This window comes from Anomalospiza imberbis, chromosome 2 (assembly GCF_031753505.1).
Source record: "Anomalospiza imberbis isolate Cuckoo-Finch-1a 21T00152 chromosome 2, ASM3175350v1, whole genome shotgun sequence".
Lineage (NCBI taxonomy): Eukaryota > Metazoa > Chordata > Aves > Passeriformes > Viduidae > Anomalospiza > Anomalospiza imberbis.
The window spans coordinates 58,104,307-58,125,055 of record NC_089682.1 but is presented as its reverse complement, the minus strand read 5'-3'; the positions used below and the strand labels follow the sequence as shown (position 1 = coordinate 58,125,055).

At 42.3% G+C, this 20,749-nt stretch overlaps 1 protein-coding gene across 6 annotated transcripts in view; it reads right to left on the bottom strand.

The window, feature by feature from the left end:
- Window positions 1-1,043: 1,043 nt before the first annotated feature.
- ATP8A2 (ATPase phospholipid transporting 8A2) overlaps window positions 1,044-20,749 on the bottom strand; it is a 317,516-nt gene continuing 297,810 nt past the window's right edge. For all 6 annotated transcript variants that reach the window (XM_068181246.1, XM_068181248.1, XM_068181247.1 and 3 more), the window contains 2 exons: window positions 14,767-14,858; window positions 1,044-7,389 (listed from right to left, as the gene is read on the bottom strand). In XM_068181246.1, coding sequence (XP_068037347.1) covers window positions 7,292-7,389; window positions 14,767-14,858 — 190 coding nt within the window. In that variant the 3' untranslated portion in view covers window positions 1,044-7,291. The remainder of the gene's footprint in view (window positions 7,390-14,766; window positions 14,859-20,749) is intronic.

Sequence of the window (20,749 nt, the reverse complement as noted above, 5' to 3'; positions counted from 1 at the left end):
CACCTTCTTTCTGTTCCACAATTTAAAAAAGAAAATCCAGAAATAATTTGTTGTAAAAAAGTCTCTCTAAGCTTTTAAAACTAGTTCTGTCGGCAATCTATTAGGAAAAATCCTATTCCTCAAGTTATAGCACCCTAAGGGGGAAAATTTTAGCCAACCTATATATAAATATGCACCTTGTTCCTGATAAAATCTGTTTAATTCCAGCATCTATTAGTATTTGGACAAAGGGATCTCTTTATTAAAGCTCATACTCTTTCATTTTCTGTAGGGATCTGACAGTGCATGTTCCCCATGGTCACCAAAAATCAAGTAAGGCCAACCTTTTCTGCAAATTTAACTTCAGCCACGACTTGAGTCCCATTCCTGAGTCGGTGCCAGGCGTCCCCCGGCGCGTATGGATGCAGTGCTACTGGGGACGCGAGAGCCTTCGTGTGGTGCTTCCTGCTGCCACTCTTGCTTGAGGCCAGGGACCTCAAGTCACTTCTCCAGGTCTGGCAACACGAGCGTGTGCTATCAGACCATGCTCACCCTCAGACTCAGGAGCCTGAAGGCCCCATGTTAAAAAAGCCTCTTGCAAATTGAGCTGCAAGTAAGGAGGCAAGGGAGGGGGTTTAGGACTTAATTTTCCCCTGCTGTGTCTACATGACTTAACTGGGACAAAAGACTTCCAAGCTTTATTTTGGCAAAGCCTTGGTGAGATGAAGCTTATCATTTATAGAAGAATCTCTCTCCATGTAGCTTATATAAAAAGATAGTTTTCCCCCTGAAGACACTTCAAATACCAGTACCTGCTGTCAGCTCATCAGTACCATTCTTATTTTGCCATACTAGCCTTGTATTTGAGGCCTGATTTGAGACCTATTAAAGGAACTCAAGCCTTGCTCTAACGAGCAGGCCCTTAAAACACACCCAAAAGGCCATGAAAAAATAAAATTAATCCATTCAACAGCTTTGCAGACTAAATCTCAAATGTATTTAACATGGAACTCTTGCTGCAAAGCTTGTGGGGGGATAAAACAAACAAGCCTCGGTCTGCTGGATTGCTTTAATAAAAGGTTTATTGGAAATATTTTTGTGCAGACATACAACAGTCAACAATGCTGTTCAAAGCTACAAATTGTCTAAGTTTTCTGAACCTTCTAAAAATACAAGTAAATGACCTTCATTTGTATTCAGTCTGAGAGGGAAACAAACTTCACTGTAATGCAATGCTGTATTTAAACTACCAGAGGACATTAATAGGACCTGAAAATGGTAACACTTCTAGAGGAAAAAACCCACACACCACTGCTGCTCTGCTGGGAGCCAATTATACATCTCCCCACAGCATCACTCCTCTCTGCATATCCAGATTAAAATGTCCCCATCTGAAACAATATTTAAGCAATTTGAGTACAGATATGACAGACAAGCGGGCACATGACTTGGCTCGCTGATGAAAAAGATGCTGTTAAAGATCCTGTCACTCAAGACGCTGAATATTTGATCTCCCAGTACAATGGGCTGCACTTTGGGGGGCAGGAGGAGGGACAAGGGGAGGTTTTCAAGTCAGACAACTCTTCCAACACACACATGTACACAGTCCCAGAGGGCTTGGCTGCCTCATTGCTTTATAACTGGAGCTCAAAAAAAAAAAAAAAAAAAAAAAAAAAGAGTTGAGCAACAACTTGAGCAACTTTCCAGTCTATAAACTTTTGACGGCAAGAACAGCAAGTACCCTCATTCCCTTTCTGAATCAACATATCAACCAGAAGGGCTGAGGAGAGCATAAGCACTGTCTGGTAAACTCCATGTTTTCTAAGAAACCCTGCAGATGTTTTGAAATTGATTAATTTATGCCAAGACGACATCTGGAACATCTTCGCAGGAAAACCACCCAGTAAGGTAGTCAGAATTTAAAACAATCATGTCTTTCTGTTAATGTTGGCTTTTTCCCTTGGCTTCACTGCTCCATAATTACAAGGGTGCTGACCTTCCAGCTATGCACAGTGACAGTTTGGCAATATATTAACACTTTTATTCATTGTTAGACTTCTGAGTGATTGCCCAGAGCTGGGATTGCCCACACAGAATTTGTCATTTACCAACTTCTGTTTCTCTTTAGTAGCTACAAAGATGCTGCAGGAGAACGGACCTCTTGTGGCAGACTTCAGGAGAACTTACCTCACCTTCTTCATACATAAAGGAAGGCTTTGGATAAACACCAGTACTCAGCCACTTTACCTTCTGTCCACACCACACATGAGCAGGCCATGAATCCAAATGAAACAACCCCTGGGCTTCACACACTATCACAAAGAGATCCAGGTGCCCAGATTAACAAAGCCCCTTGCATTGGCCTGAGGGACAGGAACCTGCCCAGGAGCAACAGCTAAGCAGAAGTCCCACTAAGTCTCCATGATGGAGTATCAGTCAGGACTGAAATAATTACAGTGCTCAGTTCTGGTAAGTCCATGAGGCAAAGAGGAACCAGTAAACAATTTAGCAATCCTCATAACCCAGGAAACAACCTGCTAGAGCCAAAGCATGCTAAGCAGGGAACACTTCTGGCAGGGATTCATTCTAAGTCCAGGACTCAGCTTGGTACCAGAGAAACTCAGCTTCACGAGGTAACAGTGCTTCACAAATTCTCAAGTCAGCTCTGCTCCCTTCCCAGAGCCACAGGAAGGAACCAAAGAAATCAGCTTTATCATAGCTCTTCACAGATGCCTGAGGAATCCATCCCCTCACTAACCTCTAACAGCAGCACTGGTCTTGGCCGATCTATTTTGTTTCTCAGTCCCTTCACCTCTCCAGACAGCCCATCCAAAAGCACATTCCTGGCCAGATAAACTCAGTCAGGCTGTCTAGGTTTCCTGCAGGTCATTGAGAAACTATCACCTTTGGGATTCACTTGTGTGGCCAAGCAGTGCAGGGCACTTTCTGGTTTTCATTTGCCAGCAGAGCTTAAAGCCTCCATTAATCTTACTGTTACATATGGAAAAGGTACCCATATGGATTTATTTTATTGTCACCTATTGTACTGACCTATCCCGTGGCCTTCCCCGGACACACAGCTCTGGTCACAGATGCTGAAAAGTAGTGAAGCCTCTCTTGGGTATTTACAGGGTATCGGGAAGAGGTGAGTGTAAGAATCCTTCCTGACAGGACAGAAGGGGTCCAACTGTCTGGAGGCTGAGGAACATACATGGTCAGTGCCATATTTTAGAAGCAGTCTGCTACCCAGATACACCAGCTACAGCATAGACACAGCCAAATTCTCCTCTCCAACCCCTCATGTATTTCATACCATCACCATTGCTTGTTAGACTCAACAGGACACAAAGAGCTCTCCTGTAACCTGATTGAAGTTTAAGGCATTGATACTGTGTGATGAGTCAAAACAAAGGTAAAATACCCTCAGTGCTTAATACTAATGAGAAATCTGATAAACCCAAGGTGCTTCTGCTCTGCTTCAAACCTGAGCTGCGAGAAGTACACTCCTCTGAGCATTTAAAGATTAAATTAAGTCATTAGTTATAAAACCAAGGGAGAATGTATTAAATAGAGTATCACTAGTCTTCACTGATGACTGGAGGCAATGTGAAAACAGAAGATTTAGTGAGTTGGTCCAAAAGAGCAAACTAAGTCTGCAGGACAGGGACAGTGTAAGGACTGTGCACCTCTCAGGCTCTTGGGTTGTCCACAGAAGGCCAAATTGCACCCTATGTGGCCACTGACCAGGTCCGCACATTTCACATATTCACATAAATAAAGCTTTCTCTGCTTTATTTACGACTCTATTATTATGACTGTCTGCCAGCGAACACACTCCAGTACATGCTGTAAAAAATAATGCAATCTTAGTAACAGAAGACTTCCCTGCAGCATCTGCTATGAGCTGCTGGCTGAGGCAGGGGAAGAGACTGCACAGTTTTGGCCATGCACTATGGGGTGTGTAGTCTAGTAAACTGCAGATTAGCAAGGCTTGGCTGTTATTTTAATTTACAGCCCATATAGTTCATGTTAACTCTACACACATTTTTAGGTATATTAGCAGCCTAGTTTGACCCAGATACTTTTATTGGTTATTCACCATTTCTTCTTGACAAGTTATTACTGACTTCCCATTCTAGCTCTCTACAGCAGGACCTGAAGCCCTGTCAAAGAAAGGAAAATGTCAACAGACTCCTCAGCAGTGCTCATTGCAGCTCAGGCTCCAGCTTGCCAGCTTTAAGTTGCTACTAGGCAACCATTAAAGGAGCAGCAGCTTCTATGCAAGCTGCGATTATGGTGTTATAAAAAGAAGCAACCAGAGCCAAATCTAATTCAGGAAAATCACCACTTCCATCTGAATATCCAAACCCATCTCCCTTTGGTCAGTGCAGAGAGCTGCTCAGGAAGCCCTTTTCTGATCAAGCCTCAGTAGTTAAATCTGGACAGTCACGCAGAAATCCCCCATTCCTTCTGCTCCGATACCCTGTCTAGTTGATAACATTTTCACACAGCACTTTCAAAGGCTGCTGTTACTGCTCCATGCATTTGCCCCAATGAACAAGGAATTCTGTTGATGCAGAGCAGCTGTCATTCTCCTTCTGCTAACAGCAGCACCCGAATGCACCTCATCATTGCTCATCAAGACAAGCAACTCCAACACCCAGTCTGTGGTACATTGCAATACATTAATTCCTGTAATGACTCCAAAGAACAAGAAGAATGCCAGGTCTTGACCTGGGTGGGTTCTACAGAATTAACTCAGTTAGAGATTAAGGTCATACAGCGATGATAAAGTCTGACCCACTAGCCCCAGTGTCACATACTGTATAGTCCTGTGACAAATCCCATGTGCAATTCCCATTGAGCTGACAACCAACACACGTACCTCAGTCTAAAGCCACCATTCACTCTAGGGAGGGTTTTTGTTTGTGACACACACTGACCTCAATTTACAGGGAGGTCAAAATGATACAGCCCATAGTCTGCACTAATAAAATAAATCACATCAGATGACAGCTGCTCCTCCCCAGCATCTTTCATTATGTTCTGCAAAATTTTGTTGCCCTAAGTTAAGAACAGAAAAAACTCCAGGACCCCTTCTATTCTCTGCTTAACACATTTACTTGCCATTCTTCATTATCCAAAGGCTTTTAAAAGTTTTTTTTCTACAGCCTCATGAAAAGCCTCCAAATTGTTTACATGCCAATGTTTGGTGTGTAGCTTAGAGTACAAAGACTAAGCTGATCTCATTTTGCCTTGGTGGGAAGTTAATTTTCCTCATGTTTTTACAAAAGGAAGAAACAATTAGCAGTTCTGAGGAGAGGCTTACACCACACATTTCCTAAACAGATTTGGTTTCTTAATAAAAGGAAGTGTTTTAACAGGTTATATCAGCATTAAGATTTAAAAACTCCTGGGACCAGGTTTACTCTCCCCTTATTTATTCTCCGCACTAGTATTTGTGCCTTTAAACAAAATTCCTCTCCCAGAAAATACATCCACACTTAGCCCCTTGACATTCATGCCTATGGCAAAATTATTTGCACGTTTTCCTTACTGCATAATTGTCTCATTAGCACTGCAGAAGGAAGGTGATGATTTTTCCCTCTGTGCCATCAGTCTAATCCCAGAGCAATCCTGACTGGTGTTGCAGGAGCAAAATTTGCCTTTTCTAAACTAGAAGGGGACTCCGAACCTCTGAGGTGGCACTGGAAATTGAATTACAGCACTTGAGTGCTGGCATTTACTCGCAACCCTTAAGGAAGATTAAACCAGTAGGCCAGGCTGCAGCTTTCCTCTCCTTTGCTAAACATAAACATTCCTATTCAAATTGCTTTCGGATATATTTAAATCAATAAAAAATTCTGGATGATGGTCAATAGGGCAAAAAACAACGCCAACTTTTTAAATACACAGATGTAGTATATACATTAACCACGAAGCCTGGCTTAAACACAGCAGTATTTACTTTATACTGTTCAAAAACGTGGCTTGGCGACTAAAATTAATAGAACTTGTCTGGAGGACAGCATAAGCTTTCTAAGAGCTCTTTCAGCTTTAACTTATGCCCCAGTTTTACCTTTTTTTTTTTCTCTTCAACATCCCAATCTATGCAGCAGCACGCCTGTCCCAGTGGCACAGCAAGACCATGGAGCCAGCATTCCTTCCAGGGCTCATGGGTCTGAGTGTTTTGGGAAGCCTGTTGATGGATCAGATCTAGAAGAGGGACTGGTTTGGCTGAACAAACAAACAGCAGGTCTTCTCTTCACAATGGCCAGCTCTGTGTGTGTCCATGTGTGTGCATGCATGTGTGTAATCCCTTCCTGCCCTCCTCTGCAAACCTCTCTTACTTGGCCAGGGGAAGACTTCTTTAGGGTTACACTATCAGCCTCCTATGCAGATGTACATCTTATCAACATATCTGACAAGATGGTACCTTTAAATTGAAATTCTCAATTTTTTTATTTGACTATTAAACTGGGAATGGGGTAATGGAGGGAAGCCCCAGGCTACATTTGAAGTGCACATCCAAATACATCATGAAGCATTATGAGGAGGCACCTAGTTTAGCTCATCTTGGTGTCCAATGCCATGCACTCAAGACAGCTGCCCTGCCAGGCTCTGACTTCCACATCCTGGCTGTGTGAATAAGCTATTATTTGGGTCTCAGAAAGCTAAGATAGAAACCTAATAAATCCTGTAGGAGGGCAAGAAATAGTCTAAGTAATTGACTGCTATCTTGTGTTATTCTGTCATAAGAAGGCAAATAAGCATTTTTAGCCAAAAACTGTGTTGCAATCAAAAATTTTACGTCAAATGGTCTGTTGAAAATTTCAGCCAAATTAATTAACAGTGAATACAAGAAGGAGTAAAGTCTGCATGCAGTTGTGTGCACTTGGTCTGTGTATAACAAAAGAGGAAATCTCAGCACCCCGTTCCAATTAAGCAAAGGCTGATTTCTTATGGAACATAAATTTTCTACTTTGCTCCCAGAACAACCTTATGCCGATGTTTTAAATAGTGGTAAAACACTGGTTTTAATTTCACACCTCACATAGCACAGTCAAATGCTTCATAACAACATAAACAAAACTTTAGGCAGAGCTTTGCGACTGAAGTCAAACAATAATTTCCCCCCCACAATATACACTCAAGGTTTGCAGGGAGAATACAGAAACTTGTTGGCTAAGGCCACAGAAATGAGTTCTCTGGTGTTTTGGCTGCTGCTGCCAAATCTAGTCGTGAATGTGTTAACAGTGGATGCACTGATCCAAATCCCATTATTCCCACCACCCATCAAGTAAAGAATAATTTATTCTATTTCTGTTCTCCTTTTGGTTGTATCATAGGATCGAACAACTTGCGACTGGGAAACAACGCCGTGTTCTTCTTGAGAAAATGCATACCCATCTGAAAAAGCAGAGGAAGAAAAAAGAAATCAGTCACTGGAGTTGAGCTCAAGAGCACTGACCACTTTTAGAAACAGTTTTAGGTATCAAAGTTATGTAGTTATGTGATGAGACTACAAAATCTTAATTTCTGTGCTGTGCTTCTGATGCTTAGAGCTGTGCACTGCATTGCCCATGTGGCACAGAAAGGGTGTCTGCTGCCAGCTCTGTCCCTCTGCTCCCCTCCCCAGGCCAGGTCACATTGATGGACACAGTCACCAATGCCTTCTGAGTTAACCTAATAAGCTACAGACTGATTTGAACACATTCCCATAGTATTCCCATAGTGGCAGAGCTTCTCTAAAGACTTAACAGAGAAGTAGAGATTTGCATTTCAGCTTGACTCCTCTGAAGTCAGCTTGATACCAGCAGTTTCTCTGGAGAAAGGTGGGAATGTCTAGCTCACAACCAGATTTTTCTCACATCTTCCTCTTAACTCCCCTCAGGATTTTTTTCTTTAAACAATTTTTCTAGTGGAATCTGATGAATGACACTGTGAAACTCTTGATTCTCTCAGCCAGTCACTTATATTTTGCATAGAGAAAATACACATTCTGGAGGTGTCTATTTTGTTAATCCTGCTAGCTGGCACAATCCTGTGGTCTCCCTAGAAGCTACTCAGATGAAAATAATCACGTGCCTGATTTCTTTTAAAGTACTGTGGACAGGCAAGTGACATTTTTGATAGCATCTGCAGAACACCACAATGCTGGTAAAACAGTCACAAATAGTTAATGGGTCAACATGATGAAATGGCAGACAGTCTTGCCGATGTGGCCCTACAGAAAATTCTGAATGGAAAACTATGGACAAGAGATTTTTTGACACCCCGAGTCACAAGCACAACAGGAAATCTTTGCCAGTAAGTGGAGGGGATTCAAGCAGAAATACATTGCTCCAGTCACATATCCCTCATGGAAGTTATTGCAGGACAGCAGGAACTTTGATTTGATTACGTGACCAATCATCTCAGCATCCCATCTTATTTTCCCTGAGCAATTCCATGCCAATATACATACTGCTACAGAGGCACAGGTTCGTTTTTCCTGCCTGTAGCTGAAGGTTCACAGAATACATTCATGGAGTGCAAACAGCCTTTTGGAAAAAAGTATGTCCATGTTGGATCATTGCAAAGGAAGTATGATGTACAAAACGGGCTTTCATTTAAAAAAGGTTAGATTCACACTTAAACAAACACCTCCAGTGGGTTTGTTCCATGTGAAGGGCCAGCATCCTGTTAGCATTTTTGGCTAAATTCTCCATGGATAAGTCAACTTGGTCAAAGACCACAAGCTTAAGCCCGAGAAGACTGAAGCCCATGTCCCATTACCTGATTTGCATCGAGGTGGCTTTACCATATTTACTTATCCGTAAGATCAAGAGTCTTCAACTGCCATAACTACTGCAAATCCAGCACTGACCATACAAGTCAGTCCTGGGTGTCATCTTCCCATGACCTGTTTATTCCCAGTGCTGGCACAGGCCTGTGGACAGCCAGGCAGCCCAACCACTCCACAATGCCAATGCAAAACTCAGTCAAAGGAACCTGTTCACCGCTCTCACACCAATAGGAAACACCTTAATACAGCAAGAAATTTCAGGCTAAGAATATCTGTGATTAAGAATACCAGGGGTATCCTTACGTGTTCATGTCCCTCATCCATCCTGGACTACCAGCAACGAGGGTTTTGTGCATATGTCATGGGATAGGCTGTGACCCCCAAGCTTCTCAGTGGAAGCTCAACATTTGGCAGCTCATTTAAGACTTTTCCTGTAGATCTCTATACAGGAAGATGAGTTCCTATTACATTTTTCTATTCACTTTACAATTAAAATTGAACTTCAAGCTGTTTAGGCAGCTGACTGTGCCTTGTCGAATCAAAATGCTGCAAATGCTTGGGTCCCATCCGCACTCCCCACGTAGCTCTACATTTCCACTGTTTCCAGACCCCATCCAAAAATAATGGCAGTTTCCATCTGTTATTTACTAGAGAACTTTCTGGAAGTTAGAACTTTTCCCCCAACTGCAGTTTTAAAACCACACCTATGAGCCTGTCTCAGGAACAAGGCCCTTACTGTTCAGCTGCCCTGAAGCAGCCCAAGGAAGGAGCACAGATCTTTGGGGCTTTCTGGGCACAACCCACTCACCCTCACAGAAGGAAGGACCTTTATACTCTGGGACTTTCTATTAATGGAGGAAAGGGGCACTTTTGAATATCTGTCAGTGGGGCTCATTTGTTAAGAAGAGATTCACACTGTCATGAAATCTAAGGTTTCACTGGTACCAGATATTATCAGACAATCTACTGAATTTTAAAAGCATCCTGTTGGGTTTTCTTAAAGCTTTGATATTCTCTGAGTAGATCCGAATCTAGTCTCCCATTAGGTCTCTAATTTAACACACTCTTTTTCTATTCGCTGCAATGGCTGTTCTGGTCTGTGCAATGCTGGACTACAGCAACCATCTCGATGGGTGTGCCTCCCACACAGACAGCAACGTTGTGCAAGCTCAACAGCACTCTCATGGCAACAGCTTCCAAGACCAGGACCAGAAAGGGTCCAGAGAGCTCTTTTTATTCCAGAAGATCTCCTCATGGAAGGACTGCTTACAGTTTTAGTCACTTCAGGGATTTATTTTAGAGGTCTTCTACTCCTTGCACTCTCCTCTGATACACCCAAATTGTCTGCCCCAGGATTTGTTTAGGACAGCCAGCAAGAGGGCAGTTGTCACTGGCAGCCCATCAGAACCCTCACCTGCTGCAGCATTTCACTAATTCATATTGCAGTGGTATTATGGTTTAGTACAGTCCAAAGTATTAAATTAATCCTTTTGTTTGCCTTTGGAGAAAAATGGCCAGATTCAAATCCATTAAAACTTTTAGGGGGTTGGGGAGATGTGAGAGACTTTTTTTTTCTTAATCTCTTTTAGGAAATATTGCTTCTTGAATAGCAAAACTCTCTCTGATATAATGAATAGCAACATTGTGGTATCACTTGACCAGCCAAATTCTGTCACAGATGAAACATTTGGTTCTGCAGAATTTTTAAGGAGATTTGCTGTGATGTCACAGTTCACATTTACCAGTCAAAAAGTGAATGCTAACTCAGCTTTGACTTCTCCAGCAACCATGTTCTGTTTAACCTGGGAAAGGGAAAGCTGCCTAAAATCTTGAACAGTTTGACTAATGCTTATCGAAGTAAGTAATTTCTCTTCTGATAAACCATGCCTGTGTTTTCTTAAGGACCCAAGAGGAATCCCTGACAAATGGTCCCATCTCGTTAGTCTCAGATACCAACTTACTGGTATTTGCAAGTAGAAAATAAGAGTCAGATGCCACAGCATCAAATTCTAAACCAATAATTCCTATTTCTTTTTTCTAAATTGATATTAAGAGATTGCAATTCTACTTAACTGTCAACAAACATGTAGCTTGGAAAAAGTACAGAATGTATATTATATTTCAGACACAAGCAAGATAAGAGGAAAAAGAGTTTAGAAAGCATCTCAAGTAGCTCCCCTGTTGTTTTTCAAACAAAAATGCACTAGCAGTAAAGTGAAAGGAAGAAGGTTTCTGCCAGTGGAGAATAAATGGTGGGATTAGAGCCCTCAGCATGAACACATTATTATTATTTATCATTTGCCAGCCCCCATACTGTGAAACGAACCTCAGATGACAGGTGCTTTTTTCCCACTGATTAATAAGGTGCAAACCATATGCTCTGCATTCAGATTTACTCTATGAAGTCACCATATTCTGTCAAAGGAAGAAGGATTTTCTTTGCTAGCATAGGAAGCCTGGGCCAAGTGCAGTGATCCTCACTCAGGCATGGCTATTGGTGTTTCAGGGGGAACTCTGCCAAAAGCTTGCTTAATGGGAGCAGGACTCAGCTCTATTTTTAAAGAGCATATTGAGACAAATGATAACTGAACACCAGCAGGGGCATTACAGGAGGCAAACCACCTGAGAAGGATGCTGTGGAACTTTCCTTATGGATGGAGGGTACCCTTCCCATCCTCTGGGGGCACAGGTGATACAGGTCAGTCACGCAGGAGGAAAGGGGAGGTCAAGAGCCATCTTTTGTATCTACAGACTTTGTCTAAAGGATGTGCTGCTCTCATAAAGTCACAGAAGTAAAAAAGACAAGAACTTGGATGGAGACCTGGGGAAAACTTCACTGCCAGCAAACCCTCTGAGGGAGAATTTTTGGAAACCATTATTGCTCCTTCCCTCAAGGGAGAGCCACACAGCAAGCTAAAGGGAAGGGTACAAAGACACATCTGAGAGGAGCCTGGTAGCATTTCCTGCTCATTCTTAAGAGGTTTCAGAAAGCAGATGGCAACAGGGGATGACCAATTTCACCAGGCACCTTCTCCGGGAGGTGAGCACAGCCTGGGGAGCAGTGCTGTCAGCACTGCCTACAAGATTGCACTGAGATGGTTTTATTTTAGCACTTGGCCTTGACAACCATATGCAACTCTTCCGCCAATGTCTCCTGACAATGCCATCCAAACAGGAGCTTCACGCCTTTTTTTTTTTTTTTTTTTTTAAAGTTTTCATAAACTTCCCGTAAGTTATACCAGTAGAAAGGAACCATGTGATCTTTGACAGTACAGCCTGTAGACAGATTTATTTCATGCTTCTGGCAGCTCTTCACAATTCAGGAACACAAAAACAAAGAGCAAGAAAAGTAGCCATGAAGGTTTTACTTTAAGGACATACTCTTCCAAATGGACAGGGCTACTCTCCAAGGCAACTACTCTGAGCCGGTTTCTTTAGTGACAGGAGGTGTTTGAGAGACTAATCCTGGCTGGCACTCCCATATGGCACTGCCATGGCACTGGCTGTGCGGCTCTGTTGCCCACTTTGGGGGCTGGATCTGCAAGAGCCTGGTGCTGTATGGGAGCACCCCAGCCATACATCATGCCTTAAGCTCTTGTGCTGTACTAATGCTTTTGGAGAAGGGCTGGCTCACCAACAGAGAGCTAAGGAAACACACAGAGTGAGCTTCTGCCTCTTCTACAGGGCTGTGTAGCCTTACCTTAGTCAGCTCTTTGCTCCTACCATTGACCACCATTAGTAGCCCAGAAACTCCTTGTGAGATTTTTCTTCTCTCCATGGGACTGGAAACAAAGCTGTGTAGGCATTGCTTCCTCCCGAAACATTTGGAAATGGTTTCTGTCAAAAATAAAGTAATTTCCAACCCAATATTGCATCTTTGCAATCTGTGCTAGGAAATTTAATCCCATTTTCATTCCTTGTTGGGACCAAGGCAATCTATTTGCTTAAGCTTTTGTCAGCTCTAACTAAACAAACCATTTTCCTGCTTTTTATGTAAGCAACAGATTCTGAGTTGAAGCAATTTTTGGTCTTCACAGCCTGGGAATTTAGGGCCTGGTGGAAACATATGAACAGTTCAAGACTTCAAACAGAGTACTTGTAGTGTGATTTAAGATACCAGCCCGGCATGTCAAGGCTACTGCCCTATTCATCAACTCTCTGCTTTGAAGACTTCTAGCATTTAGTAAACAGTTGTACAATTTAGGGTAGTGAAAACAGCACATATGTTCCCTGGATTTCACATGGCCTTGTACATATAGCAGCTATGCAACACTGGAAAATAATATTTGACAAGAGATGACAGAAGTCATGGACACATCACAAAAACCATCTTTCAATCCTAACAGCTTCACAATCAAAACTTATGTTCACATGAAAAACAGATTGCTGATTGTAACCTGTCCTGACCGGCTTGACTCATTTAGCACTTAATCATTTGCATTTATAGGGAAGCTGGTTATCCAAATTAGGGTTTATTTTGATCTCATTTTCTTTCCCAATAGCTGTTCACCTGACAATAGCTGTTCTAACAACCTGATGATGTGATCTTTGAGACTAAAAGCACATGTTAAGTCTGACTGGTTACCCCCTGGTGTATCTCCTTTCTGCACTGCTTCACAGGTTTCACAGACTGTGGTAAGTCTCCACAACATACTATTTTGACAGCCTTTTATTAGTGCATTTTATGGATTTCTTCTGTCAATCATTGCTTTTGGAATCTCCTCAAAGAGTGTGTTTGCATGCCCAAAGCCATGTTGCTATCAGCATCCCTGGCTCCTTTATACAAAGGATTAAATCCTTGAAGAAACATGGTCCACAGGGCTGCTCTGCTCACTGGCCTCTCTCCCCAGATGTGGTGGGATTGATTACCAAAGACCCTACATCCCTTGACACTGATGGCGGCCTTCCAATGTCTCTATCGAGGACAAAGACTATCAGATCCATCACTGTCCCACCCCTTCTAGTCAAATTTCCCACGGAAAACAAGAATACCTCAGGTATTATCCCAGCCCTGCCTCCATGACCTGAGCCATAACAGTTCTGCTACAGAAGGAGACACAGCCAGCAACAAAATTTGGCTCTGTGATTCTTAAGCAGTCAAGGGTGCCACTTCTTACTGCAATGGCAATACAAACCCCAAATCCTGAGTGTCTGCTCCTTGCCCTGTGTGCAGCAGTACTGCACACTGAGGGAGTTATTTTCTTTAGTAAATAAGCCTATTGTCACCACCAGTTTCATCACAGGAGAGACTGCATTTTCCCACTAGAAAGGGCTCACTGGACTCCCTGGTCCCTCAAGACAGCATGGTCCTTCAAAGCATCTGGCCTACAGAGCTGCTAGAGATGATTTTAAATACTGCGGAAGCCTTTAAAACACTGATAAAAACCCATCAGGTCCAGCAGACACAGGAAGATGAATAAATGGATGATTTGTACATCAACAAGAAATGCCATTTATTTGAAGCAGCAGTAGTAGCCAGTTGTGGCATTGCTTTTCTTCTCCGAGCAGCAGACTAAGAAGGAAAGGAGAGGAGAGAAGCAGCTCTGCAGGCCATGGCTTTCCTCACCAGCAACGCACAGAACCCTAACGGCATCCCTGTAACATCACTGTATTCTCAGCTAACCACAGCTAATATGACATTTCATACAGAAATAACTTCTATTAAAGCTAGGCTCTATCACAACATTTACTTTACGCAGAGTTTTTCATTTTTAGACTATTCTTAAGACTATCAGAATTCTACCTTTAGAGAACCTGCATACTAGGATTTTATCATTTGGGCCTGTTGATTGGATCTTAGGGAATTAACCACATTTGAGGTCCCCTTGCCTAGGGCCAGATACACTAATTCCACTTCCAAATGTACGTGTCTTGCTTGGCAGCTCAGCCTCAGCGCTAGATTATCTCTACCTACAATTTAATTAAAAAATAATCACCCTTGGCTTCCCTCATGTGGGGCTGACGCGGTGAAACACAGGCGGACGTGAGCCGCTACTTACGTGACACGCTTTGCTGGACAGAGTGAGCGCGGAAAAGGCTCGGGGGAGTTTTCCTACCGAGCCTTTTTAACAAATGGTCACGTTCGTTCACGCTAAGGGAGACAGAAAGAGAGAAAACACACCAGTGAGTAACCAGGTAATTTCAAGGTAAAAGTCAACTGTATTTAAAGTATCTGGCAGCTTTGACTTTGTCAATGCTAAAGGTGGTTGTAGCATGAAAAAAATTTTCTCTTTCTTTAAACTGCACATTATCAAGAGAACTCCTCCTTTCTAAGGACACTTTGTGTAAGTCTACTTTTGGCCAATTCATCCCTAATATCACCATCACTGTGATTTCTGAATGTGTGATGCCTCTAAATTATTACAGACCATATCAGAAGTCTGACATCGATATGGAACGTTAGGAAGATTTCTCTTTAGTATTATGCACATGAATAACAGCATCCACAAACTGCCTTAGAGAGAAGGAGCAAAGCATTGTCACTTAGCACAAGGTAGAAGGCTTCTAGCACACCTGCAAAATGGCCTAAAGCAACCAAAGGTAGGACCCATAGTTAACTCTGTCTTCTAAAAAACGCTCTCAATTTTAACCTCCCATATGGAAAGAAAACTCTCTGTCCAGTTTCTTTTATTATAAACCTCTTGGGTTTATACAGTTCTTGTCAGAGGCCTGAAAAAATTACTGCTGAATTCACAAAATGTGAAAATCCAAACTTAAGGTAAAAAATACAGTACGCTTACAACATTTTTAACATACCTACAGGAACTATTAGAGGCATTCTCCACTTCAATTTTTATAAAAAAACACAACACTCACTAAATCAAGGACTTTATGCCCAGAGTTAAAAAATGATGACGAAGATCCTGACCTTTCAAAGCACTTAATTATGTATATGAGTCCCACTAAGTTCAATGGGGTTTTAGAAATATTGGACGCCTTCAAATCTCATTACACTGAGGCCCCAAGTAACTTAAATATCAGATTATTTTCAGAAAGATATGAAGAGTCTACTTTGGTTCAAAGTTCCCCACAATTGGTCTGTTTATTCCACCTCACCCTTATTTCTGACACTGAGATGGAGCTAGTGCATAGAAGGGATCTGTTTGCTGGTACAGCTCCTTGCAGTGCCTTTATCCCATTTGCCCCACATTTACACTGTCTCCATTTTCACAGTCTGCTTTTTCTTTCACATCTTTATTCACAAGGAGCAATTGCACTGATTATTCTGCAAACATGGATACACACCTGAATGCCAGCGCTGGTATCTTTCTTGGGTTAGATTACAAATTCACATGCATTTGGTGTATGAAATGGAAATCCCAGCAGCGCAGCTGCTGCTGTCGACATGCTAACAACAGCTTTAAACAAACAACTCCCTTTCACTGAAGCAGTTTGCTAACTTCAATCAGGAAAGTAACTGAAGAATCTCTGAGATGCCTATAATATGTAATCCAGCCATGCAGGCTTATATTCCACTTAATAGTCCATTAGGGTAATAGCCAGGCTCACAGTCCTCTGTTCAGCGCATAATGAGGTGTCCACAAAAGACAGGGTGGAATCCTTCTCTTTTTCCTGTGATCTCCAAGCTCACACATCTGAACTAGAAGCTTGTAAAACCTATGGACTCCTCCTCAAAATCTTTACAAACTCTCAGCATTTTCAGACACTTGGTCTCTTCCCCTCCTTCCCCTAGCACCACAGAACCACACCTGCAATGTGTATGGCAGGTTGCTTTCCCTGCCTGCAATCAGCAGTATTCCCTCAACATCAAACAGAAACTGATAATAAATTCTGAAGCAAAGTTTTGATTCCAACTGAGTTTGTCAAACAAACTCTAACAACTCTTGGCTCACGAGACCTGCGTGTGTTCAAAGAAGAAAGGATCAGATGTTTCCATTAAAACTAGGGTTACAGCATGAAAGCTTCTAAAAATCTTGGAGGACCCAAATGATAAAAAAAACCCAAGATCAGTTGCTGGCTGAAAATCAAGAAAATCAATTACATAGGGAAAGAAGGTTCTACCTGTTCCAAGCAGGCAGCATAATGGAAAACCCATACTACAAAGAATCACCACATAAGGGTGATGCAATGGAAGGCACAAAGCAAGACATGAGACTTCTCTAACCTTTAACCTTCCTTGCTTAGGAAGTTGACAGCCTGCAGAACCAACCACTACCAGTACATGTGCAAACCAGGGATGCTGTACAGTACAACCTCCTGCTGACTGCAGAAGACTGCTGGGTAACTTGTTAGTTTAGTGAAACACTGTTTGAACACACTGCAGTCCTGTGAATGACAGAAGTGCAGTACTTGTTCATGTTCTGCAGGTAAAGAACATGTAGGAAGACTCTTTTCTATCTCAGTAGGAGGGTGATTTAAAAAAAAGGAATCTTAAACCAATCAAAAATACTTGTTGTAAGGGACAAATAGGCAATATTTGCCACAAAATTCTTACACTGAGAATGGAATTAACCACAGAAGAAAAGCTTACGAGGAAAAATTCTTCATCTGCTTGTCTACCATGCAGCAACAGATGAAGTGCAGACCAATAATGCTTAGCCCCTCAGGTTTCTGCATTCAATGTGCGGAGGAAAGCCTGCTGTTAAGGGACCTCTGAACAGGAATGACACATTGCAGCTCTAAGAATGCCAAAGCTATGCTGTCTTTCATATTGCTAATTACAATCAACAAGTTCAAAACTGAAGTCACATCTGATTTCCCCAAATGGGAAATTATATTGGATTGTATCTATGCAGAGAAAGAAAACCTCATAGTAGAATTAGAGCATTTGTGGTTTAAGTATGAGGGATGACTAAATAGACTGCAAGTAAAGACCAGTCAAGTACTATAAGATAAACCTTTAATACACAGAAAGTAATGCAACACAGTTCTTCTGAACTGGATGAGTATTTGATTTACTAACAGATATTAGATCTCCCAATAAAATCCCTGAAAGTGAAGTGGCTTTAAGTAGTGTTTGTACTCATACAAGTCCCTCCTTTCAGAAAAGGTTTCTGCCTGCTGCTAACAGGTAACAAAGTGAAAACTTCTCCGTCTGCCTCACACTTTGATGCAAAAGGCTCACAGGCAACAGGTTGGGCCTTACTCGCAGAAATACTGCTTCTAAATCAATCCAAAGCATTAGCCATTATTTTCAGATTTAATTCTCTTTTCTAGTAACTCCAAGCCACGGCTTAAACACTCCCATGGGGTCTAAGGATGGCATCTTCAGATGTATTGAGGCAAAAGCATACAAGATCATGAGATCACACTCTGAACACTGGACAGTTGTGCTCATATTCAGGAACTCAAAAACCTCATCAGAACGGAAAAAGACACAAGCCCACACATTCTTATTGAAGTCAGTGACGTGGAAAGTGACAGTGAAATACACTTTAGCTGGTTAGTCAGTGACCTCCCAGGGGGTAAGGGAGAGGCACCATCTATCTGTAATTATATAAAGGACAAAGGACACAGACAAAATGCTTTGAACAAATACTTGACTAGAACTAAAAACTATTGAAAGGTTCAGATTCTGAGTGTTCCTATGAGAAAAAAAAATTTAAAAAAAATCATTAGTCAAGTCAGCTAAAATCAGATTTAGTTGCTATCAATAATGCAAAATACCTTAGGCCAGGAATGCCTTTGTGATAGCTTCAGAAGAGAGTCAAGATGACTTCTGCATGCCTGGAAGTCTGTGCCAGCAACATCACACAAATTCATTACGTGAACGACAAATCAAAATGTAAACTAAAGGCAACATGTTATCTCATAACAATGCTTTCAATTCCATGAATAAAATGACTCTTCCATCTTCCTATCTGAATTGCTCTAAGGTGTCAATGGAGACCTTCATTTTATTTTTGTATTCTCTTCTTCTCATCCCTCACAAAAGCAAACAGCCCTTAAATCTAGGCAACAAACATCTGGCTTTACACATTCAAATGAGATGCATCAAAACAAACAGAATAATTCAAAGCTGACCACAAGGTCCTGCTGTCTCATTTGCCCAAGTAATTAAAAAAAGATGAGCTTCACCACCAATTAATCTACTGAGCACTAATTAGCGTTAATGAGGATTCGGGGTATTTGGTATAGCTTGACCCAGAATGTCCTCCTGAGTCCATTAATTGACTGGTGGCAAAAGCAGGGATCACAAAGACCAGAAGGTTAAAGTGGATGCAGGTGTCTCTTAAAATTGGATCTTCCCTTAGAAAACATATGCATATCCCAGATAAAAAAAAAAAAATTCAGAGCCCTGCTTCTCTTACAAAAGCTGAATTCTTGTTTGTGTTTTGTTACTATTTGCTAGAGGAGATAAGCACACCAAATAGGCAAATACACTCAGTTGCCACTGGTTTTAACTCACTGTCCTTCTGGATTATGAAGAATTCAGTCAGATACACACATGTGAAATTATTTGGTTTGTTTCTGCTTTTCCCCTTTCCAGAAGGAAGAACTGAGGTGCCTTGTGAAGCCTTACCAGGGCTGCTAGAGATGACACAACTAAAGCACACAAGCACATTTCCCAGCTGCTACCCCCATGCCAAAAACATGCCAGGAACTCACAGCAGAAGTTTGAGTCTCCAGTGCAAGACACTCAGGGTCCATGGGTAAGCCCAGAGGACAAGAAAGCTGCAGCTGTTTTCCCTATCATCTGAACATGTACAAACCCCTCACTATACTGTCTGCAGGTGCAGCATCACTGGTTCTTCCACCCTACAGTGGTGCTGCAGCAGACAGCCACAGGTAAATCATTGTAGAGCTTGGTTTAAACCACAAAATCCTTCAAGGCTTAGGCTGAAGTTCTGTCCTTAACTCCACAGTCTCCTTCCTATCCATATATATTTTCAAAAGAAACAGCAGGTAAACCCTTGTTCAGTCTCTTTGCTTCCACTGGCACACACTCAGCTAAAGACAGCCTGAGAAACTCTGGCTGGCCTGCATTATTCTCCTGTTGGAGGAAACACCTTGCAACGTGTTGCCCTCTCACTGTGACACCAGGGATGGGAAAGAATGAAAATTTTGCAAAATATCCCATATGGCTAAAGGTAAAAGTTTCTGTCTTTGTCATCTTGCCCTGTATATTAAATTTTGAGTGGAAAAAGAGGGTACTCTTCTCTCTCTTTTTAAATTTTTGAATTAAAACATAATAACTGATCTCTTTCATACATTTCAAACAATAATTTACACAAAAGTTTTCTGTTTCTTGCTGACATGTTTCTGTCACTGAAAATCACATCACTATAAAATAAAAAGAGCAAGAAGAAATGTCTGAAGCAGACCTCTCCAGCTTTGATCAATCCTAATCACCAAATCCTTTACAACCAGACTGTTGATTTTCATTTCAGCCTCTTGGCTCTCAAACTCCCTTATGTGTCTCCTGAAGAAGAATCAAAGATCCAAGCACAATGGCTTCTCCCCAAGTATCACCTGGCAAAGAGCTTGCAGATCCCTCTCAGGCTGCTAGGACATGGCAGGTATTCCTGAGGATTTATTCACAAGTTCCATCTGGTGGTGTTATATTTTAGTTAAATGGTGTGCTCTGTCTCACCCCTGGAAAATGTCTGGTTTATTCCAAGCCTGTGCTCCTCCCCTGCAGTATCCTGTGTCTGTAATCCCACTGGCCCGATCTGTTCCGTGCCCACTTTGAATCTCCCTGTTCAGTGTGCCGGGGGGACGGTTCGCTCTCTCTCTCGGCCGGTGCCCTCTCAGCCTCTCTCTCCCCCTTCCCTTTCCCCCTCACTCCCCTTTCCCCCCCTCAGAAACCATGCCGCCTGCCGGGGGTAGGACCCCCAGTAACCCCTCATCTAATGAGCACCCTCAGAAGCCGTGTGGAGTCTCCTTGCCTGCCTGCTGCCACCAGCCAACTCACCGCCTAGGGGGGCACCCCAGGGACACCCTGGAGGGTCCCCCCAAAGGCACAGCAACACCATCTCTCACCTTTCATGCAACGTAACACTGCTTAAAGGCTTACAGCAT